Here is a 21376-nt window from a genome sequence, read left to right as displayed (position 1 = left end):
GACTTTCAATACATTCATTCCCTTGTGCCTGCAGAAAGCAGCCAAGAGGCTGTACAGCACCCTGAGCAAGCTGCACACAGAGCTGTGCGAATCCAGCATGGGTGATGGGATCTCAGACGAGCTCGCCGTGGAGGTGGTCCCCATCGACCTCGATTTCAACCTCAAGAAGAAGAGGGTGAGTGAGAGGGAGAGTATGCGTTTAGGCAGCATCTGAAAGAGACTTTTAATATCGCTCATCTGAATATTCATAATTTGCTTATGTATGTGAGTCTATCTATGCCTATCCATCTGTCTATAAATATGTCTCCCAATCTATCTATCTATCTATCTATTTATCTATCTATCTATCTATCTATCTATCTATCTATCTATCTATCTATCTATCTATCTATCTATCTATCTATCTGTCTGTTTATGTATGTAAGAAACATGTAGGACTATGTTTGTATGTATATATGTATCTATGTATGTGTCTATTTATTCATTTATTTATTTATCTATCTATCTCTCTATCTATCTATTTATTTATCTATTTATCTATTTATCTTTTATCTATCTACCCATCTACTTTTGTATTGATCTATGTATGTATTTATCTATCTATCTATCTATCTATTTATCTATCTATCTTTTATCTATCTACCCATCTACCTTCGTATTGATCCATCTGATTACCCGCCCAACTGCATGTCTGTTCATGCCCTTGAGTTTGTATGCATGTAGGTGTGTGCAGCTTTGTGTGTTTAATTTTCTCATTTGTCAAAAATCAAGCCTCAATACGTATTGTTTCTGCAAATCACTGTATGCTCGAATAGAGATGATTGGATGCAAACAGTGCTTATGTATTAGCAGGTTTTGTGTTTGAGATTGAAAAAGTGCAGTGTGTATACTCTACTACCCATTGAACAAATATCTCATTGTGCTTTGAAGTATTAAAGTGATCTACTTTAGCTACTGTAGCGGCTTCAGGGCCTTATCGTGCTTGTGTGCCTAGCCTATCCCTACAACTGTAAAGCCTTTTTGCTATTACCAAATATACAATTGTATCTACCTAGGTACTTAAGTAGTGTCACACCAACTGTAAGGCCTTTTTGCCAGGATCAAATCTATCTCGTTTAAATGAATGTCACACTAACTGTAAGGCCTTTCTGCCTGGGATCACATCCATCTACTTTTAACTTGATAGCACATTACTGGGTATCACCCATTGCTGTATGGTAATCCCTCTACCACTGCAAATCCCCCCACAGATGAACATGGAGCTGAGGATACAGGATGCCTTCCTGACATTCATGGCGATGATGCTGAAGGGGTACAGCCATCATCTCCTCCCCATAACTCAGCAGCCCAGCAACAGGGCCCTTGATGCCAGCTCCAGGTTTGACTATCCAGGTGAGACTCGATGATCTCTTGATCGATTTGTCTCGTCTTGTCTTGTCCTGTTACAGTAAATGTGCTCGTACGTAGGCAGCAATTGACCCATTCAGGTTAGGCAGACATACAGTCAAGTATGTTTATGTCAATTGCTGACTAATGGAAAAGTATGTTCCTCCTCTTCTCTCAGATGTTGGTAGCATGTTCATTTAATGCATTAATGTATATATATTTTTTCATTTTTTCATTCCTCTTTAAAGTATATATCACGCTTGTAATGCTGCTGAAGGTGCACTCCTGTTAACCGCTGGTTAAGGGGAGATAGTGTTCAACTGCTCTTGTTAACACGATGTATGGCATCATCTTGTTATTTTGTTGTTGTTGTTGTTGCTCTGTAGGTTTCATGAAGACTCGTGACAAAGCATCCCACGTGTTCTTCAAGCAATTCCTGCGCACCCAGATGTTCATCAAGTTCATCGAGGAGATCTCCTTTGTGTCAGACAACGACGAAAGATTTGCATTCTTTGATGACTGCATCGAAAAGGTACAACTGATCCCCTGTGATCCGTTAGTAGTGTGTACATTAAAAAAGTGATTTTTCTTTTTCTTTTAAGGGGACAGGCTCACTGACGTTAAAGACCATTGACTCAAAAGTATGAAAAGATTCAGACAGGCCTTATGGCAAATCCAAATTGTTGTGGATTTGCATGAGTGTGACAGGTGAAGTTCAGTTCAGTGTGCCACAGATATCTTACTGTGCTTTGTTCGCAGCTTTGCACAAAAGCTGACACTTCCTTCACAGATCAGCGCAGATGCCTGAAATGTATTGTCAGTGAATAGAGATTACTTAATCCCCTAATCCCTTTTGTGTCACGATAGACTTCCTGTTAGACTGAGGCGCATTCTTATTGCTGCGCTTGAGTAGGCTTGCTAATCTACACCTAGGTCAAGTTTGAATGGCTTTACTGAATGCTGATGTAAAAGCTTGGCAAGTCATGCAAAATTCCTGGGCACAAGGTCAAGTAACTTGGGTCAGGTATCTTAGACAATATTGTTCTTGCATCAGTAGCAAAACACTAGTCACAGTAATATTCTTATGGCAGATTGCCAAAACCTTCAAATCACTGAAAAGTGAAATACAACTCCCAGGGATTACTTTAACCCGTTGAGGACGAGTCCCGAGTATACTCGGGCAGGTGTCTATGGAAAATGCTTGTTGTAGCAAAATCAGTGTTGTAGCAAAATCAGCAGGGTTAAAGCCCTGCTGTACATCCACACAAAATTTTGTGCAGTCCATCTGATATCTCCCACTGTAAACAAAGCTGGCCTCAATGCTTGTGGTGGTATCAGTTGGAAATATCTTTACTCATCATTACCTCACATACAATAATGTCTCTTTGCACTCCCTGATATTTCTTGCTAGACTTTATGCTCAGATGTCATTTAATATTGGAATGGCTGCGAGTCAGTGTCAACTCTAACTTCCGAACAGCAAAGCGTGCAACTATCTTCATATTTTCTTTAAATGCGATGTGCATTAAGACAGATTAAAATCATTGTAAGAGACATAAAGTCATTAGATTACAGGTTATTGAAAGAATTGTGACTGTGATTGTATTGCTTGAAATATTTGTCCAAGTGATATAAAAAGGAATCACCAACTTTCAGCTTCACAGCACTCATTTATTTGAAAGAGATCCTCACAAGAGTGAGGACTCTTAAACCTCTGCTCTGCATATGGAATGGATTTCTTCACAAATATATGCTGTGTTTGTTCTACAGGTGGATGTTGACTCCAAAGAGGACGTCCACTTGATAGAGCTGGAGTTGCAGCAGGACAGTGAGCACACTGTGTTCGTCATGCCGCCAGATGCTGATGGCAGTGGTGCCACCTACGAGTGAGTTATTCTGTGGACTTTGTATGAAATGAGAGGATTCCAAGTTTTCTTTTTGTAGTTTCAACAGTGTAGGATGTCTCAAATTTGATATGGACGGACATTTGTATGAGTAAAACCAAGTACTTACTCTTTGACACGATAACAAGATAAGACAAAGAAAGGTAAGAACTGATGTTGGCTTTCACAAAGTATCTGTGTAATTACAGCTGTCAACTGAAAATGCATGTATATTCTTATCAAAAAGTGCTACCCCACTCCCACCCCCAAATTTTCATTTTTGAATGATCAAGGAAAGTTATTTAGTGTCTTGATTCCTTACTGGTTGTCTCGTGGCCCTGGGTAGTATCAATCAGATGGCCATTTTACTCAGAGAAATAGTGGGTATGACTTTAGCTTTGCAAGTTAGCATCTCTCAATCACACACAACTTCTTATTTCTGTTCATATACACCTGTATGAGCAAAAAGCAGAGATTTGACTTGCATAGTTGACCATCATGAACTTGAAGTGACTTCATATTCCCCCTGCTGAAATACACCTTTGCTCACTATGTTGAATATCTGGTCCGGCAAGCCGAGCTGAGCAATCTTCAAAGATTTCCGTTTATTTTATATCTTTCCAGCTACGTGGAGTTCCCTGTGCTGCAGCCCGAGCTGTTCCATCCCCCAATGGCGGAGGTGAGGGAGGCGCTGACCCCCAACGTGGGCCGCTTCAAACAGGGCGTGGCCAACAGTCCGTTTCCCCGTAGGACCAAACAGGAGATGAGGAACTCCCAGAAGATGGCCAAGATGCAGGCAGCCTCCCCAGAGCAGTGGGCCAAGTGAGTGCTGGCTGGAGCCCCTCATTCTCTAGGAAACAGTGTTGCTTTCCCTTTGCAAACTGCCAAGTTGATTCCATTGTCTAAACATTGTCTAATAAAAGCTCCTTGGCTGTCTCACATTCTTTGCTGTCTCCTATTCTTTGCAATAAATCATTACAGAGTTGCAACAACTTTAAATAGCAATGTTGACATTCAACAGGGTGGTAGTTGTAGTAGGTGAATCCTTGACAAAAAACAAACAATAAAAATAAAAATAAAAATGATTTGTATAATTTGTATGGAGAAATTAAAGGGGAGACTGTGATGGCATTGTTGCCTCATCTAATTTGCATAAATGTTCAAAATATGACCAATACCAATGTTTCATTTACGATTCCAGTGAAGCATCTACAGTTCTATTTGTTTGATGTTACTCATTCACTGATGTCGAAGTGGAATGTGGAGTAGCATTTTACTCTGCACCTGAAACCCTGGGTTGTACTCCTGCCTGATGCATACCTCCTGGAACAAGATGTTTTTACCCATTATGCCCCTCTAAACCCTCAAGTAGAACTGCGTACTTGGTAATACTTGTGCAGTTACAATGGCAAGGCCCTACAGGAGAGCATGACTTACTTTGGAGAGGCAAGCCTGGGTGAAATAAGACCATTATGTAAATTACCATCATATCCAAGTTAAAGGGAAGATAAACCCCAAGAGCAATGTGAGTTGAGTGAAAGCAGCAACATTAGTAGAACACATTAGTGAAAGTTTGAAGAAAATCGGACAATCGATGCAAAAGTTATGAATTTTTAAAGTATTGATGTTGGAACCGCTGGATGAGGAGACTACTAGAGGTTATGACGTATGAGTGGACAACAACACCAAGAAAATATAAAGAAAATTCTGCAAAAATCCATTTTTCATGAAAATTACAAATTCCATCAACTTGATATTGACATATGTTAAGGGTAGCAATTATTCCCCCTGCTTTCTGAAAGCGGTTGGTCCATTGCTCCTTCATAATTCTAGAAAAGTGAATTTTTGTTGAATTTCCTTTATATTTTCTTTGTTTTGTTGTCCACTCATACGTCATATCCTCTAGTAGTCTCCTCATCCAGCGGTTCCAACACCAAAACTTTAAAAATTCATAACTTTTGCATCGATTGTCCGATTTTCCTCAAACTTTCACTGATGTGTTCTACTAATGTTGCTGCTTCCACTCAATTCACATCGTTCTTTGGGTTTACCTTCCCTTTAACACTGATGCGCAACTATAAAGGTGACTGCTTGTTAGCAATATTAGCACATTGTATCTCAGCTCAGTGCAGTATGTAAAGGTCTTAGAAAATGAAATAATTCTGAAAAAGAATGTGAGAAAGGAAAGATATGATCATAGCTGTAGCCCTGTGTTTTTAGGCAATGCCTCTTTTCATAGGAGCTTGACAATAATCACATTGCTTCTCACATCAAAGAGCATTATCAGTTGTTTATCATGCTCCCTTTCATGCAGCTACCTAGTTGGGCAGTCCTACGCCCTCTGGTTCATCCACCTGCCGTCCTACGTGAAGGCAACCCACTCCAAGACGAGGGCGTTGCGAACGGCCTTTGAGGTCCTCAAAAAGATGCAGGAGAAGAATATACCACTGTTTGATGAGGTATATAAAAAATCTCTTTACTTCCGCAAGTGCATTTGCATATTTTATTATTTTTCCCTTTTATTGTCTGTAATATTGTTTGCAGTCTAATTTTTTTTTTTTTTTTTTTTTTGTAAATGGGGGTTACCCCTCCCCTCAAAAAGGAGTATTTTGGTGATTAAGAGCAGTGATATCATAGTATCAGCTCTCCATAAATTCTGTCAAATCCCACAAATGGTATGAATATCAATGTCAGTAAGTGGATTGGGTAGTGGCTGTGTGACTGTATGACCTCTCATATATCCCATTCATTCATTCTATTTTCTTGACAGGAATTCTTATACTACATGCCTCTGCTAAAGATTAATCCAGGATATTGTAATTTTTTGCATTTCCTCTGAGAGCACCTCAGACAAATAGCTCATGTGACTCCTGTTCATATGTTGTTCCAAAAGTTTAAACCAAATGGGGGCATTGGTCATGTGTTCATTGAGGTCCATTACTTTGGAATAAATTGCCATTAGTTATTTAATAAACTCACAATATTGATGTATTTAAAGGTAAACTAATATCACATTTTTTAAAACTTTGCATACAAGTAGTTTGTTTTGTTTTATTTTGTTTCTTTGTTATACATTGTTCCCTATTTGTATTGTTATCTATTGTCACTTCTTTAAAGTGCTTTGCACACTTCTGTGGATGTAGCGCTATATATAAGTGACCATTATTTTTATTATCATTTGTTAAAACCTATTCCTCAAAAGGTGTGCTACCGAGTATTGATGCAGCTGTGTGGTCAGTACAGGCAGCCAGTGCTTGCCGTACAGGTTTTTATGGAGATGAGGCGGAGAGGAATCAAGCCCAACGCTATTACCTACGGCCACTACAACAAGGTGAACACTCCCTTCATTTCTCTCCCCACCCTGTTTCCCACTTTCATTGTGCATCAGCTCACAAGTGTGTGCAAATAATGACCAGCAGTAGCAAAGGGCATACTGGTAATTATATGCAAGCACACTGAAAGAGGTGCTGCTATTTGTTTCCCCAAATCCCTTCCTTAGATGCCAACTGTTCTTTTTATTTCAGTATCTTTTTTAACTTTTTTTCCCCAAAATACTGTAGGCTTCATGGACACTACTGTTTTTCAGAAATTGTATTACTACACATGTCTATTGCAGGAAAGTATAAAATACTGCTTTTCCACCAAAGGAATGCCTTATAAGCCTTTAGAATACTGCAATGATATTTCTTTTGGTCTTGGACAGATCTGTGTTTATGTCTGCTTATAGGCAGCTTTACCCAGTACTAACCAAAGCAGGATCCTAGAGGCATCCTAGAAAATAAACAGTCTATGTTTCATGAGCAAAGCACTTGTCAAAATTACTTGACAATGAATGATATTGTAGAGGGCACAAACCTGTAAAATTCATATCAATCTCTTCTTAGGTACTGAAGGAATGTTTGAACCTTTATGTGTAATGGGATGGCATATCTGAGACAAATTTTATTAAAAAGTACAAACTTCCAGCTCTGATTGACTTGATGTTCTTGTCTTTTCCGCACCAGGCTGTGCTGGAATGTCAGTGGCCGGCTTCGTCCTTCAGCAGCTACCAGCAGTGGGTGAAGCTGCGCAACACGCTGGCCGCGGTCACCCAGTTCCGGCGGGGCATCAAGCACCGCGGCTCGTCGGACGGCAACAGCGACGGGGTCAGCCACAGCAGCGCCGACAGCGGGGACCTGCTGGGGGATGGCAAGGACGAGACAGACCTCATCAAGCTGATGGACAGCAGCAGCAGCGCCAACCTCACACGGGAGGAGAAGAGCAGCACAGGTAAAAAACAAACAAGCAAACAAACAAACAAACAAATCCAGGGGGAACATAATTCTCCTATCCCCTACTACCAACCCCCATCCCTTTTCGCTGCCACGCCTCCCTCTTCTTTCCTCACCAGTATTCATACACAACACATCTATCCCTCCCATGCATCTTCGGTTTGAGTGCACACTCAGCAAATTGGCATCATGTCCTATGAAAGAGCAAAAAAGATGGATAGCAAGCATGCTTATCTTTTCTTCTTCTTGTGTACTTCACCTATTTACAATACATTGCAACACATTACATCTTCTTCAAATCAATCGAGGGTACAACCCACAAAGTTGGCATCTTGGCATGCAGAAAAAAAAAAAGAAAACGAACACAACAACAACCAGCATGCTATGGTTTATTTCCATTTTTTGTCAACCATGGAAACGGGTTTAAAAAATCTAAGAGGCATGATTAGTTGTATTCTGTGATGGAGGAAATCCCCACATGGGCTTCCACTAGACAAAATGTGAGCAATATGAGATAGAAAGGAATCTACAGGTAGTTTGACCAAACTCTCCCAACCCACTTTTCAGAAGTTTGCATGGGCATAAAACGTCCAGTCCTGTATGTGTTCTAAGAATATGCAGAATTTATTTGAATTCATGTTCATTTCATTAGTTAACTGATCACAGCCTCATACCCCCCTCCCAAAAAAACAAAAAAAAAACACCAAAAACTTCATTAACAATGATCACTGTGGAAACCCCCCCCCCATTTTTTTATATATTAATCTATTTACTTTTATGCATAAGTTTGTTTACAGTTTGGAATTTTGATGTGTTTTACTAACACAGATTTTGACTGCATCCCAGCATGCAATTTCTGTTTGAGTTTACGACTTGAGAAACGTTGATTGCATTTTCCTTTTCACAAAATTATTATAAATGATGTGCTCATTCTGTCATGTTTGACCATACATATAAAAGAGAAATAATTGCAAAAACTGTTTAATGTGTGCCCTATACCAGAAATATGTACACTAAGCTCTCATTTCATGAAAAGCATATTTTTAATGTCAAGACTGCCCTTTCCTCCATTGAAATTGTCATGGAGAAGCATCCATTTGTTTGGCCTGTAACCATAAAGGTGATGAAAAAATAAGTCTTTGTTACTGGAAGAAGAAAAAAAAAAGGGGGGGGATTAAAAGTGCAAACAGCAAGCAGATTTTTAGTACTCACATTCATAGTGGAAGGGGCATGTCTACTCTCTCCAGTATAACAGTTCATTACCTTTTCATTCCTTTTCTAAGAATGCATAGTCATTGTAGAAAAAACAAAGTACATATAACCACTCTATTGTCTTCCAGCATGCTTAAACCCTCTAAAAGTCACATTGCATAGCTAAAGGTATCACGACTGGTGACACATTAGCTGAAGGTGGCTGGAAAACATAGTTTGGGGCCCTAATTTGGATTTGCCCTATCATAATTAGTGCACTCTAGTTTGCTGTTGACTTTGAAAGTTCACATTTCTGTCACTGCCTAAAACTCCACTCTCTCTGCAGTGTACTTCTCCTCTCATTAAAAGATGTAATGTGTTCCATAACAGAGTGTTGTTCTTTTAGATTGTTGTGCCAGATTTAACCTCAGTGCTTTTATTACAATGCTCTATATTCTTCATCTAGCACAGAGAGGTACCAGGGTTACCTAGTCATCCGGTGTTCATGATTCATTGCTGGTTCAATGTCATGCTTGATTTTTTTTTTTTCATTTCCAGAAACATTTTAATAGTCCTTTTATAAGCACCGATTTAGTCTTTTCTCAGAGTATTTCCAATTTGTGCTGTAACCATGCACTGGTGCCGACTATGGCAGATATCAAAAGCATGATTATTTGCATTGTGACAGAATTTTTGTTTTGTTTTCTGGCATTGGAAAGAGTTTAGACTGAGCATTCACGTGTACATTTTGCTTTTAGACGCGCATGATTCACATAAGCATTTATGATGATGTTTGGGCAGCCATTGTGTAGTTTAGAACCTCATTTACTTGAAACCATGAGGTTCATTCAAGTGATTGCCTGGCAGTATCACCAGGTAGGAGGAGGTTAGAATCAATTTCAAGAAGAAAAATGGTTTGAGGAAGGTTTTGATTTTTGAAAGAATTTGATATATCTCCACGCCAATCTGCATACATGGTTACAGCTCAAATGTGGGCTTGAAAGTCTTTCCCCTTTCTTTCTTGGGAGGAAGGGAAAAAATAGAAAAGGAAAAAAAAAAAGGTCCCCCTAAAAATTCCACTTTCCAGGCAACTCTGACATGGGCTATGCCTCCATGATCATGGATGAGACCACACCCAGCGACCTCTTGACCTCTCCCGAACTCTCCCCCACCAAATTAGCCCGCCAGCGAGACTCCCAGTGTCTGGATGAAGAGGACGAGGAAGAGGAGGAAGAGGTTGAGGAGGAGGAGGAGAAAGTAGCTAGTGGGTTCATGAAACCGGGCTGCAGCAAGGCGGCAGCTGATGCGGGCCAGAGGGGGGAGATGGAGAGGGCTGGAGGAGGCGGAGGAGGAACTGGAGGAGGAGAAGGAGAGGAAAGGGAGAAGGAGGCGGAGAATCATGAGATAACACTGATACCCGAGGCGGCTTTGATGCCCATTCTGGAAAGGGGTAACTGACTCAAGTTGATATGTACCTCTGATACTAAAAGCCGTGGTAGCTGCTTTGATAGGCGTCTGTATCAGTCTCTGTTTTTTACCCCCCTTGCACTCTCTCGACCTATATTTATATATTTATCCTTGCTTTTGTGTGTTCCAGTTTGGCTTCCCCTTTATCTCAAGCACTGTAATGTATTCTTGTGTGAGTAATAGATAACACAAACTTATTGCTGTGCTCTCACAGATACCTAACATGGTGGCATTCCTGTTACTGTTGATGTGTTGTTTTTCATTATCATATTTATTACTCAATGCAAGATGTAATTCGGTTGCCTATGTATGTCATTATCTGTATTTGTGAGCTTTATGTGACATTGTTTTCGTTTGTATTGTTTGAGCATGTGTCGCGCAGTCATAGCAAACTCAGACTGTGTCTCATACTTATTTTATCACCAAGAGCTGCCCCTAAGCCTCCTTTAAAAAAATTCATTTTACTATATTAGATTAAGTCTACATGAGTCAGCACTGTTTGGACCGTGAATACAAAAATAATGCACACTGCCTGTGTTTTATTTTATTTCTGCCTTTTTATTTAATCCACGCATAAGTTTTAGGATGACCCCTCATGCTGTATGTCCCCAAGAGACAATATCCACCGACTCTCGGACATGAGCTGCTAGATTTGACGAGAGGGTTCAGGTCATTAAAGAACAACTATAACCATAGTAACTTGCCGTTTACCGTAAACTGGGGTCCCATCACCATCTCCAGTGATCACCAGAAGATGTATTCTGTGTTCTAAGACCATTTATTTGACTCAGGGAGATTTTCTCGTACATATGACCATCTGGAGTGTAGAAAACATTGGCCAATGAGTTTTTGTTCCCACTGTTATTTCAAAATGTGGGTAGTACCGCCTTTGTTTTTTCACCATGTCTGCCGATAGGTAAAGGGTATCAGGCAGTGAAATCCCCAATGCCTTGCATGCAAAAAGAGGAAAAAGGGAAATGATTAGTGCATCTTTGACAAGTGAAGTGTGTGCATGTCAAACTTTGCTCAGTATCAATTTATCATCTTGAAATGTTAATCAGTGCAAGGATTTGCCAAAGACATCCATGAAATCCCACATTTGTGTTCCTGGCTTTCTCCAAATGCCCCATCCCTCCCCACCCATCAGACATAAATTGTGTATTTATGGCATGTTTTGTCTGCTTTGCTTTGTGTTCAATGGATGGATTAGAGAAATGATGGTTGTATTTATCTTTTGTGTTCACAGAGTCTTTTTTTCTCTCTTTGTAAAGCTCTAGTGTCACAAAATTCATTTTAAAAGAGACCTTTGGACTTTAATATGTCATGTGTAAACCAAGGAAGGGCAAGTTCTATATTTGCCAATTTCTCCGTGTCCATTGTCCTGAACAAAGAGTATCCCAGGTTTGTGCTGCGCTGCTTATTAAAAGTTTAGGAATTGACAGAATAGATATATGTTGTGCAAGCATGTTGCATGAAGCATGGAATGTTGTGGCCTAGTGCATTGTTAGATTGCTGAGCCCATCGAAAAGCATCTGCATGAAGTCTTGTTTGATTGTGATGTACAATGTGCCTTGCATGTTGTATGTCTGAGCAAACATCAAGACATTACCCGTAGACATTTGTCGTGCAATGATTTTACTGGCAGGAAAGAAAACGATTGTAATGAGAGAATCTGTCATGAACTTCAACAGAGTCGATTAAGTTTTCTGTGTTCCTTTGTTCCACTAGGTTTGTGCTCAGTGTATCATTTTTTTATATTTATTCATTTATTATGGGCATTACTTCTTAGGTCATGTGAATATTGAATACTTGGACAGTTATTGATCCAGGCTTAGGTGGGTTCTCTTAATCAAAAGAAAATTGAAAATTAACTTGACTCATTATTCATTCCTGTATTTTGTGAAATGGTAGCGAAGTTAGATGGCAGGGTTCTGCTATGGTCAAGGTGTGTATTGGTCTCTTGTCTTGAGATTATGAGAACAGTGCTTCTAATTTGAAGAAACAGACTGCAATGATTAAAGATAATGCTGTAAACTGCTGTAAAAATCACAGCGTATCGCCTCATATGTTATTTTCTTTGCATAGATTTTATAAAGCACACATAACAAAATGTATTGCTCAGAAGGATAAAAAACCCGCCAAATAACAGGCAAGCAATTCTGATGGCCTAGTCCTATAAATCCATTGACTATTGATTTTTTTTTTTTCTTGATGGCTAATTCATCAGTCTCTAATCCATCAATTGAGATGCAAAGTTGGCGGATATGTACATCTTGATGCCCAATACTCATATACCCAGTCACACATATTGGCTTATGTTGGCAGAACAACTCTATGAATCCTACCATTTTGCGTGTGCAGACACCAGTGCAGACGTCACCCTGGTCAAGTCCAAGAGCGCTCCGGTCAGTGAGGCCTCGACCCCGATCAGCCGCAGGCGACTGGACCTCGGCGGGAAGGACAGTCCCGGTGAGGGGCTGTTCGGCATCCCCGACACGGAGGAGGAGCCCACACGGAGAAGCAGCAGCATCCTGCGGCGGTCCAGGAGTAGCGTGACCAGCCGCGAAGGGATACACGGTGAGATTCTCAATATAATGGAGCATGTCTCCAAGAATTCACCTTTGAATTTCAGCTTCTAGTGTCAGCATTTTTCAAGTTTCAAATTGTATTGCCTGCATATTAAAAGTCTTGTTAGAAGTTTAATGATATGATTTCACCTTATAAATTTGCAAAATAGGGAATGACTTTTCTGTTATCCTGTGCAATTACAATAAGTTAGGGATGGACTGACACTTCTTTTTTTTGTAAGGTCAACAGATGGGTGCCTTCCGAAATTCCTCAGTGTGAGATTTGCTCTTTCTTTTCCTGTGTTGGTCCGTCAGACCATTTGATATGTTCTTTGTTTTGTTTCCTAGATTTTGCTTGCAGTAAGACGAGTAATGTCATACTGAAGTAGGAATTAGCTGTCTGTGACACAATATCATTACACCATGTATAAAGAGAATATATTTCCTTTTTTCTCTATCTTTCCTTGTTGTAATCTTCCTATGACAGTGGTCCTGGACACTTCCAATTCATCGATGAATGCAAATACATCCCTTATGGACACTGATAACCTGGACGAGAATGAGTTTGATGAAGCCCAGCTACTGGCCCCTCAATCCCCGAGGAGGCGGCACAAGAGTGCAGGGGACCACTCCTGGTCACTGCCCGTGGCCTTCCGCAAGCGCAACAGCAGCGGTGGGGACGCAACCACCTCCTTTTCCGACAGTCTTGCCAGCCCAGAGAAGCTGAACAATGTGATAAATGAGGACCTCTTCGGATGCGACTCCAAAATTTTGGAGAGTTTACGGACTAATGGCGGCGAATCTGGTGAGTCGGGGACGCACTCGCGGTCGCTGTCGCTAGGCAGCAGGCCCCAGAATATGAGCAGGACTGGTGAGGACTTCAGTGTGGATGTGAAGCCCTTAGCAGATGAAGTGAAAGGGGAATTGATTGATGTTTGCCATAAAATCGAAGCCTTGAATAGTGAAAGCCAAGACAAGAGCAAAGGCGAAAGCCAGGACTCTAGTGAAGATCTGCTGATTTCTTTCAATGAGAAGAACTCTAAAGAAGTCGTTGATAGCGGGAGTAGCAATTTAATAGAGTTGGTAGAAAGTGACAGTAAACCAATTGCTTCCAACACACCTAATGGCATAGCGGACCATAGTCCAGTCCATGCATTAGATAGCAAAGCAGTGAGTGAAGGAACGACGCAATTGGGTACGGAGGATCCAGCAGCAACGACAGAAAAGCCACTGGAAAATGGGAAGTCGGTCATGGGTCAGTCAGAGCTGTACAAATTGGAAAGCATGGAATCGTTACCTAGCAACTCCTCCAGTGAGACAAAGGACTCCAAGGAGAGCTTGTCTTCGCACAAGCCCCGGAAGACGCCCAAAAGGGCGTCGAGCTTCCTCTCGGGGCTCCTCACCTCCCCGTTCACGCCCCGCATGTCCAAACAGTCACTCAGCCGCACCTTCCAGTCGGCGTCCTCACAGATGGAGACGCTGCGCTCGCGGGCCACCGACTTCGCCTCCAAGCTCGGGGAGTACACCCGCCAGCTGTCCTCGCCCGCCGTGCAGCGTGACAGCCAGAGCAACCCCAGCCTGATTGACTTTGATGAGGCGGGTCTCGAAAATGGCCGGTCGGACCTGCGCGACATCGCTGGCTCCTGGAACGAGAGCAAGCTGGACAGCCTGAATCCGGAGGACGTGGGCATCCACATGCCAGGGTCTCAGTTTGCAGGTAGAATATCTCCCTTTCCCACTCCCCCAAGTAAGCTTGCACAGAGCAGTAGATATTTCATTTGTACCGTTTGATAGATTAGCACTGCCAGTCACTGTATATGGTTGTGAAGTATGGGGGTTAGATGATATTGTGCAAATTAAAGTGTTTTATAGATAACTTTTGAGGAATATTTTTGGTGTCCATACGTTTGTAGCAACCATCTGTAGTTGTATGATTTACAAGGAGACAGGGAGATATAAGTTCTAGAGTAGAGTGGAGTGAATATGAGAGTATTGAGCTTCTGGTGTAGTTTACTTACTGGAAAACAAACTAAATTATCATGCTCGCTTTATAGGTTTAGTTAAGATGACACATAATGATATTGAGAATGCTTTTTGCTGTAGGCGGATCCTGAATGTTAAGTTTGTCTAAGATAGTAGTGGTATTGGTGGAGTTGGAGATAGTCAGGAAAATGTAAATGTTACGTGGTTAAAATGTGTAATTGCTCTTTGGTTTAAAAAGATATTGATAGACAACTCTGGTTTAGTGATCTGAATGAAAATAGCCAGTGTCTGAATTATAGAATTTTTAAAGAATCACTTGCATTTGAGCCGTGTCTTGTTAAATGTGATGTGGATAGTAGAGATTTATGCAAGTTTCATTGCGGGAGCCATCGTCTCCCCTGCGTAAAGGGGCGGGATGAGGGAATGATAGATTTCGCTCAAATTATCACAAACCTTGTGGGCAATTATTCTTGACGTAATAGCATGGAGTGAAAAGTCATGCTCTCTGTGTAGTTACTGGACTGAACTCCTTGACATGTATTGAACATTAGTATGTTGCTTCTTGGATGTCTGTTGGAATATATAGGCCCGGCATTCTTGCCTCTGCTACCATTTAACTCTTTCTGTGCCATGGTGTATACTGCTGTGTGCCACATTATTCTTAAACCACAATGCATGAGCCCTTTCCATCATTCTGTTTTTCATAGCCATGTAACTTTTTGTGGAAACATTTATGCTAGAAATACAGTACAGCAAAATTGTGGAGTACAGCTGTTGACTAAGTTGGGCATGCAAACATGGCACACAAAGAGATATACAGCTGTATGGCTGAGTGTTGCAGATGATTCGTAGGGAAAGGGTGTGCATGATGTTACTGATCTTCCATTTTACTGGATCGTTCACTCTCCTCTAGGGAGCACGCAGTCCTTGAACAACCCCTTGGTCTCAGACCAGGAGGATGGCTACAGTTCGGGCCGACAGTACGCCATGCACGTCTTCATGACCAGCTGCTTCCGCTGCGGCGCCTGCAAGTCTGCTCTCTTTGACGAGCACATCATGGCCGGCTGGGCGGCTGATGACTCAAACCTCAACACGAGGTGAGCTTGATTCCTCCTTCTGTATTCCCTCCTTGTATCTTTCTCTGTTCCTGATTTGATACATAACACGGAAATTACTGTCTGGAGGATAATTTCAGCTAATACGTATTTTGCCAACAGCACCATGTACTTCATGTGTCTGTGACCACAATAAGCAATTTTTTGAAGGATTTGAAGGTGACCGTGCTTTTTCCGTTTGTGCCCCCCTTCTTTGGAACACTCTCCCTACTCACATTCAGACCTCCACCTCCTTTGACATCTTCAAAAAAAAACTTAAGACTCATTTATTTTTAGAGCAGAATTAATGATTATGTAGGCCCTGTATGCATTTGTAGTAAATTATTTGTTATTCTAAGCTGATTTGTATGTTTGGTTGTTTAGCATTGTAAAGCGCTTAGAAACATGTTGTGTTAAGCGCTAAATAAATATTTCATATTATTATTATTATTATTTTTTCTTTTTTTTTCTGTAACCAAATATTGCTCAGTGTGTTTTAGGAAATGCATTCTCTGCATTTTTTAAATGTTTTCTGCAATCCAGTTGTGCGTTCTGTGGGTCACCTCGCGTCCCCTTCCTGACAGTCACCATTAAGGACCTCCGGGAACCAGGGGGGCGGTGCACCATCACCCCCAGCCCCTCAGCGGAGAGTATGCAGAGCATCCAGTCGGCCCCCTTCCTGCAGCAGGGGGATTCCTTGCAGGGCAAGGAGGAGCCTATCTCGACCTACCAGTCCAACCCCAGCGTGGACAACCTCTCCCTCGGCAGCGAGGGGGAGGGGGACCCCAAGCCAGGCCTGACGGGCTGCCCCCGACCCAGCGGCAGGCGAGAACCCGCCCTACACCACACGGCCAGCGACGTGCCCCTCAGGGAGAACTTGAAGCGGAATCCCGTGGCCATCTCGCCCTCAGCAGCCAGGAGGAGGACCGTGAGCGAATGTATGGTGGCTGAGGACTTACTGAAGGAAGTAGAGTCGGCGGAGAGGCCGGGAAATGAGTGAGTGGAGATTTGCTAAATCCCTATATTTATTATGTATCCAATGTTATTCAGAGATATGAACTTGTACAAGGTTTATGTTCAAGTTTATGTGAGTTTATGTGTGTTTATGGTCAGTATGTAGCTTCTGTTTTGCATAGGAGGTACCATACCATGGTCCTCTTACGTAGAGTCTATCAGGCGGTCCATTACCCTCCTCTCAAATGCCATCTCTACTTTTGCCCTAGGTTTGCAGCCAACATGCGGGCGGGCACTTCGTACAGCCTGCCGCGCTGCAAGACCATCCAGGAGTCCGGCCATGGGGGCAACCGGCTGCTGGCCGATCTCACCTTCTCCACCTCCAGCCTCCCCTCTAGCATGCGGGGCTCCCGCGAGTGTCTGGCGCCCCCGCCCCGCAAGGACGTGGACCCGGACCCCGTCAGCGTGCCCTACCTCAGCCCCCTGGTGCTGCGCAAGGAGATTGAGAACGTCATCGACAATGAGGGGGAGGAGTGTCTGCGCCAGCCAAGCTTTGTGTTCCAGCACCCCATCATCTTCTGGAACCTCGTAAGTGGTCAGACTCTGGAATCACATATCTGAAGCACACATTGATCATTTTGGAACTTAGGCAAAAGGGACAAATTTGCTCACATCCTGAATAGCAGTTGCAGAGTATCGTGTTCTTCTACACATACACTTTTGTAAGTTGTTTCTTTGTCCTTTCTTTGTTTTGTGTTTGGAAATGTTGGGTTTAAGGCTTACATTGGAGATACACAGTGTCTATGATTAAACTGGTCTGTAATGGCTATCTGCTCCAACCCACTCTTTCTGATCTAGTAGACCCTGTGTCCATCATGTGAATACATAGATTTCCTGAGTTGTAATCATGCCCTGCCCTACAATTACCTCAAAACACACCCCCCCCCCCCCAAAAAAAAGGGAGGAAAATGTGACGAGACTCAGAGAATATCACAATGTGAGTGTTTCTCCTACTGAGGGGAAATAGCTTCATTTGAATTTGGGTATACATTAATTGTCACAAGAGTCAGATGTCTTGCCTGGTGCTAACCCCAGGTGAATGCATGGTTTTATTGTTCAAACTGGTTTCCACGATGTGAAAGTCATCAGGCTCTAAAACATTCTGTATCACTGACTATTGCAGATTTGGTATTTCCGCCGCCTGGACATGCCTAATTACTTGGAGGGAGCCCTGTTAGCAGCATATAGTGAAAACAGAGATGCAAATGTAAGTAACAGTTGTTTTTCCAGGGTTTGATAGTGTCACAAACAGCATAATTGTGTGGAATTTCTACTTTTCTACATAGTTCAAAGTAGCATGTTCTAAGCTTTAAAATGACATATAACTTGTTCAAATTGAACCATCCTGACCCATTCAAAAAATGATTGAAATAAGAGAGTTAGGTGGTTCATTTTCATAGATACAGGAGAAAAGAGGATTTAAAGATTAGGGTCACGCAGGCATGCTATGTAGAAGTATCAATGAAATAATGTCCTGTTTCTCGGTTAAAACAGCACCTTTGTGAAAAAACATTATATAAAATAATTGCTGTACCTCAATTTTGGTTTTGTTTTTACGCCGCCAAATTTTGATAGTAGGTAAAAAAAATATTACTCTCCCAGGTAAGACAAATTAAAAAAATCTGAGGTGGGCAACCTAAACAACATGTTTTGGTCCATTAAGGAGAATCCTAATCTGTGACTTTTTATTGGGTTTGAGCTGGGCGGTCACATAGCATGCAGGTCCCATGAGTCAAGGCATCTTGTAGATCACACTCTCTCCGTCTGTCTCTGCAGGACGGCAGCCGTTACCTGGCGACAGATTCGCGGTACGTGAAGGTGATTGTCCTGTGGGACAACCTGACCCTGTACAAGGAGGATGGGGTGCCCATGTACATCCACTGGACCCCCAACGCCCAGGCCATCAAGAATGCCATGGATGCCCCCGACCGGCCCAGCTTTACAAACGCGTGAGTGGGCTCACATATGTCTTGTGTCCTGTGTGTGTGTGTGTTTTTTTTTGTTGTTGTTTTTTTTAACGTTTTCTTGCATCTTTACATGCACCTTGCCCCTCAAACACTGTCTGGATAATCAGTTCAGGGTTTGAGCCCTTACTGCTTTTATGTGTTTCAAAATCATCTTAAAATGTTTGTTTTTCTGTTCATGAATTGAAGGTACATGCAATTTGGCTGATGCCATTACTGATACAACGGTAGTTATGTATCATATGAATTTTACGTCTTAGAGTGATGGAATGAATGCTTAGAGATAAAGGAACCTATTGGTAGTATTTTGTTGTTGCACCCCTATCATTTACAGAAGTAGAGGGTGGACCACCTTACGGTCAGTTTGATGAAAGGAATTGTGATATGAGAAGACTATAACAGCTTCTCCACAATGTCATCGGAATGATTTACCAATAAGGGCAAATGTGATGCTTTTATCAAATATCAAGTAAGTGCTTACGGTCAGAATCAGAAGCATCAAAAGCTGGCTGTGGTAAACTGTGTTTATGACTTCCATTTGCACCATGATAGATATTTGTCCAAGTCAGAAAATCTTTTTCATCCCATTCCTACATCTCCCCCTCTGCTGCTGATCGCGAAAATCGTATCACGAGTCGTACGAGTAGGTCGCTGTTATCAAGCAGCTGGTTAGCAGTCACAATCAGAAGCATCAACTGCTGGCAGTGGAGTGGAATAACTGTGTTACGATTTCTTTGATATCTACAAAATGTATTTTGTAATTGTAATCAACATTTGTTCCATCCCTGCCGTATCCCACCCAGGTTCATGCTGCAGATTGTGAAGCTGATCCGGTACAACAACGTCTTCATCCCCATCACCATGCTCCTGGATGAGTTCCAGAGGCAGAACATCCCGATCGGCAGCCACCGCAGCATCTACCGGGAGCTACTCTTCCTCTCCTTCATCGCCCTTGGCAGGGAGAATGTGGACCACGGTAAGAGACGCGGTTACCATGGTAAGGTCATGGTTATAAGCAGTGTAGCTCTGAGATTACATGTGTCTAATTTATTGCTAGTACACCAAAAAAAAAGATAAGGATAATTTATTAGGCATTTTGATAGGGTCTGTTTTGCCATTTAACCCTGAAAATATACTTGTAAATTGGCATAGAACTGTATGTTTCCTTTTTATGGCTTCCTGTTTTTACGTCTGACTCGTATTTACATGTGGAGGTAGTTAGCACATAAAAACACAGTTCAAAATGAGGGTTTTAGGATGATATCAATATTACTGGCATGAATTTGAAGTGGAATTTGTAAATTTTGCAGCTACAAATCAATGCTCTGCAGTCTCTGCAGTCATGGGTTCCCATAGGAACTTCTTCTGCCCCAAAGATATTGAAAAAAGAGAAGAAGAAGAAGAATTTAAAAAAAAGAGAGAATAAAAATTGCATATATCAGTAGAAACCAGGGTGTGTTGGCACTTCCCTTTTTGCAGTGGATTGTCATTTTTAGTACCATAAGAATCTCAGTAGGAGAGTTTTAGGGGAAGTCATTGACTTTTTTTCTTTTTTTGCCTATGAGTTTGATGAGGTGCACGGCCCACAAACAAGCCAAGGAGTGAAGTAATGCTTTGATTCCTCTATCGTGTCTGACAGTACATGTCTTTCTTTTTTTTTGTGGGGGGGGGGGGGGGGTGAGGAAGGGGATATACTGCTACCCACAATATCTCAAGTGTGATGCACAACATGCTGACCATTTCTTTTCCCCTACTTTACCCTTGCTGCACAGATGCATTTGACCAGCAATACAGGATAGCCTACTCCAAGCTGAGGGAGGACCAGAAGGAACTGATGCAGAAGAACGACCGGCCGCCGCCCAGAGCCGTGCAGATGTGCCGCTCCTCCTTCGGCGATCTCAGCCTGTAGGAGCTGCTCATCAAGGGTGACAAGTGACACCCAGGACAGTGGAAGACCGCCGGCATTGCTTCTTCCACCGCTAAAATGTTTTTTTGGGTCTCGTTTGCAGTCTGGCGCTTGCAGAATCTTCTTTATGTCATCTCCTGTGGTGCTGTCTCAGAGTTGACTGATGCTACATATATGTGATAACAGTGTGAGAAAATATCTTTTTGTGAACACCCTGATAACAGGATACCTGCCAGATTGGAATATACTTTACAGTCCTTATTTTGCATCAACAGGCTAAAGATCACATAAACACACGGTTTCAGTGTTTTATGGCAAGGTGAAGACTTTAAGGTTCAAGGTTCAGTTTGTCATTGTGTGCTGTCCATGTGTCAGATGAGTGTGGTCTGAAAATACCGTTATTACATGAATTCTTTAACAAAGTATACTGAAGGGTTTTATTTAAGACATCTTCTGAAGAAATCGGCATAGCAAGTTGCATTTCACTGGACAGGCCATGTGTTGCAGAGTGATCTCGTATTAACATTCATTAGACGCGTGTATAGACCAGCCTTGATTTTAAAATGGCAACCTCATCAATATTTCAATGTAGAATCTGATTTTCTGACCTTGGTTTAAGGCTTTTCCGATTATTTATAATCTATCAAGAG

General features: G+C 41.9%; 1 protein-coding gene across 1 annotated transcript in view; it reads left to right on the top strand.

Annotated features, from left to right (window-relative positions):
- The window catches only part of LOC139719849 (C-myc promoter-binding protein-like), an 88834-nt gene extending 67933 nt beyond the window's left edge, over positions 1 to 20901 (top strand). Inside the window, 18 exon segments of the mRNA XM_071631233.1 lie at positions 35 to 175; positions 1251 to 1392; positions 1773 to 1918; positions 3157 to 3272; positions 3894 to 4091; positions 5584 to 5728; positions 6472 to 6600; positions 7274 to 7538; positions 9819 to 10194; positions 12567 to 12775; positions 13253 to 14482; positions 15662 to 15845; positions 16386 to 16838; positions 17066 to 17384; positions 17980 to 18063; positions 18633 to 18805; positions 19624 to 19796; positions 20593 to 20901. Coding sequence (XP_071487334.1) covers positions 35 to 175; positions 1251 to 1392; positions 1773 to 1918; positions 3157 to 3272; positions 3894 to 4091; positions 5584 to 5728; positions 6472 to 6600; positions 7274 to 7538; positions 9819 to 10194; positions 12567 to 12775; positions 13253 to 14482; positions 15662 to 15845; positions 16386 to 16838; positions 17066 to 17384; positions 17980 to 18063; positions 18633 to 18805; positions 19624 to 19796; positions 20593 to 20729 — 4620 coding nt within the window. The 3' untranslated portion in view covers positions 20730 to 20901.
- Positions 20902 to 21376: the final 475 nt, after the last annotated feature.

The sequence above is a fragment of the Diadema antillarum genome, unplaced genomic scaffold (assembly GCF_040938485.1).
Source record: "Diadema antillarum isolate AM-2024a unplaced genomic scaffold, OU_Dant_1.0 scf00000115, whole genome shotgun sequence".
NCBI classification, from domain to species: domain Eukaryota; kingdom Metazoa; phylum Echinodermata; class Echinoidea; order Diadematoida; family Diadematidae; genus Diadema; species Diadema antillarum.
Note: the sequence above shows the minus strand (reverse complement) of the source record. Positions and strands in the feature narration are given on the sequence as shown.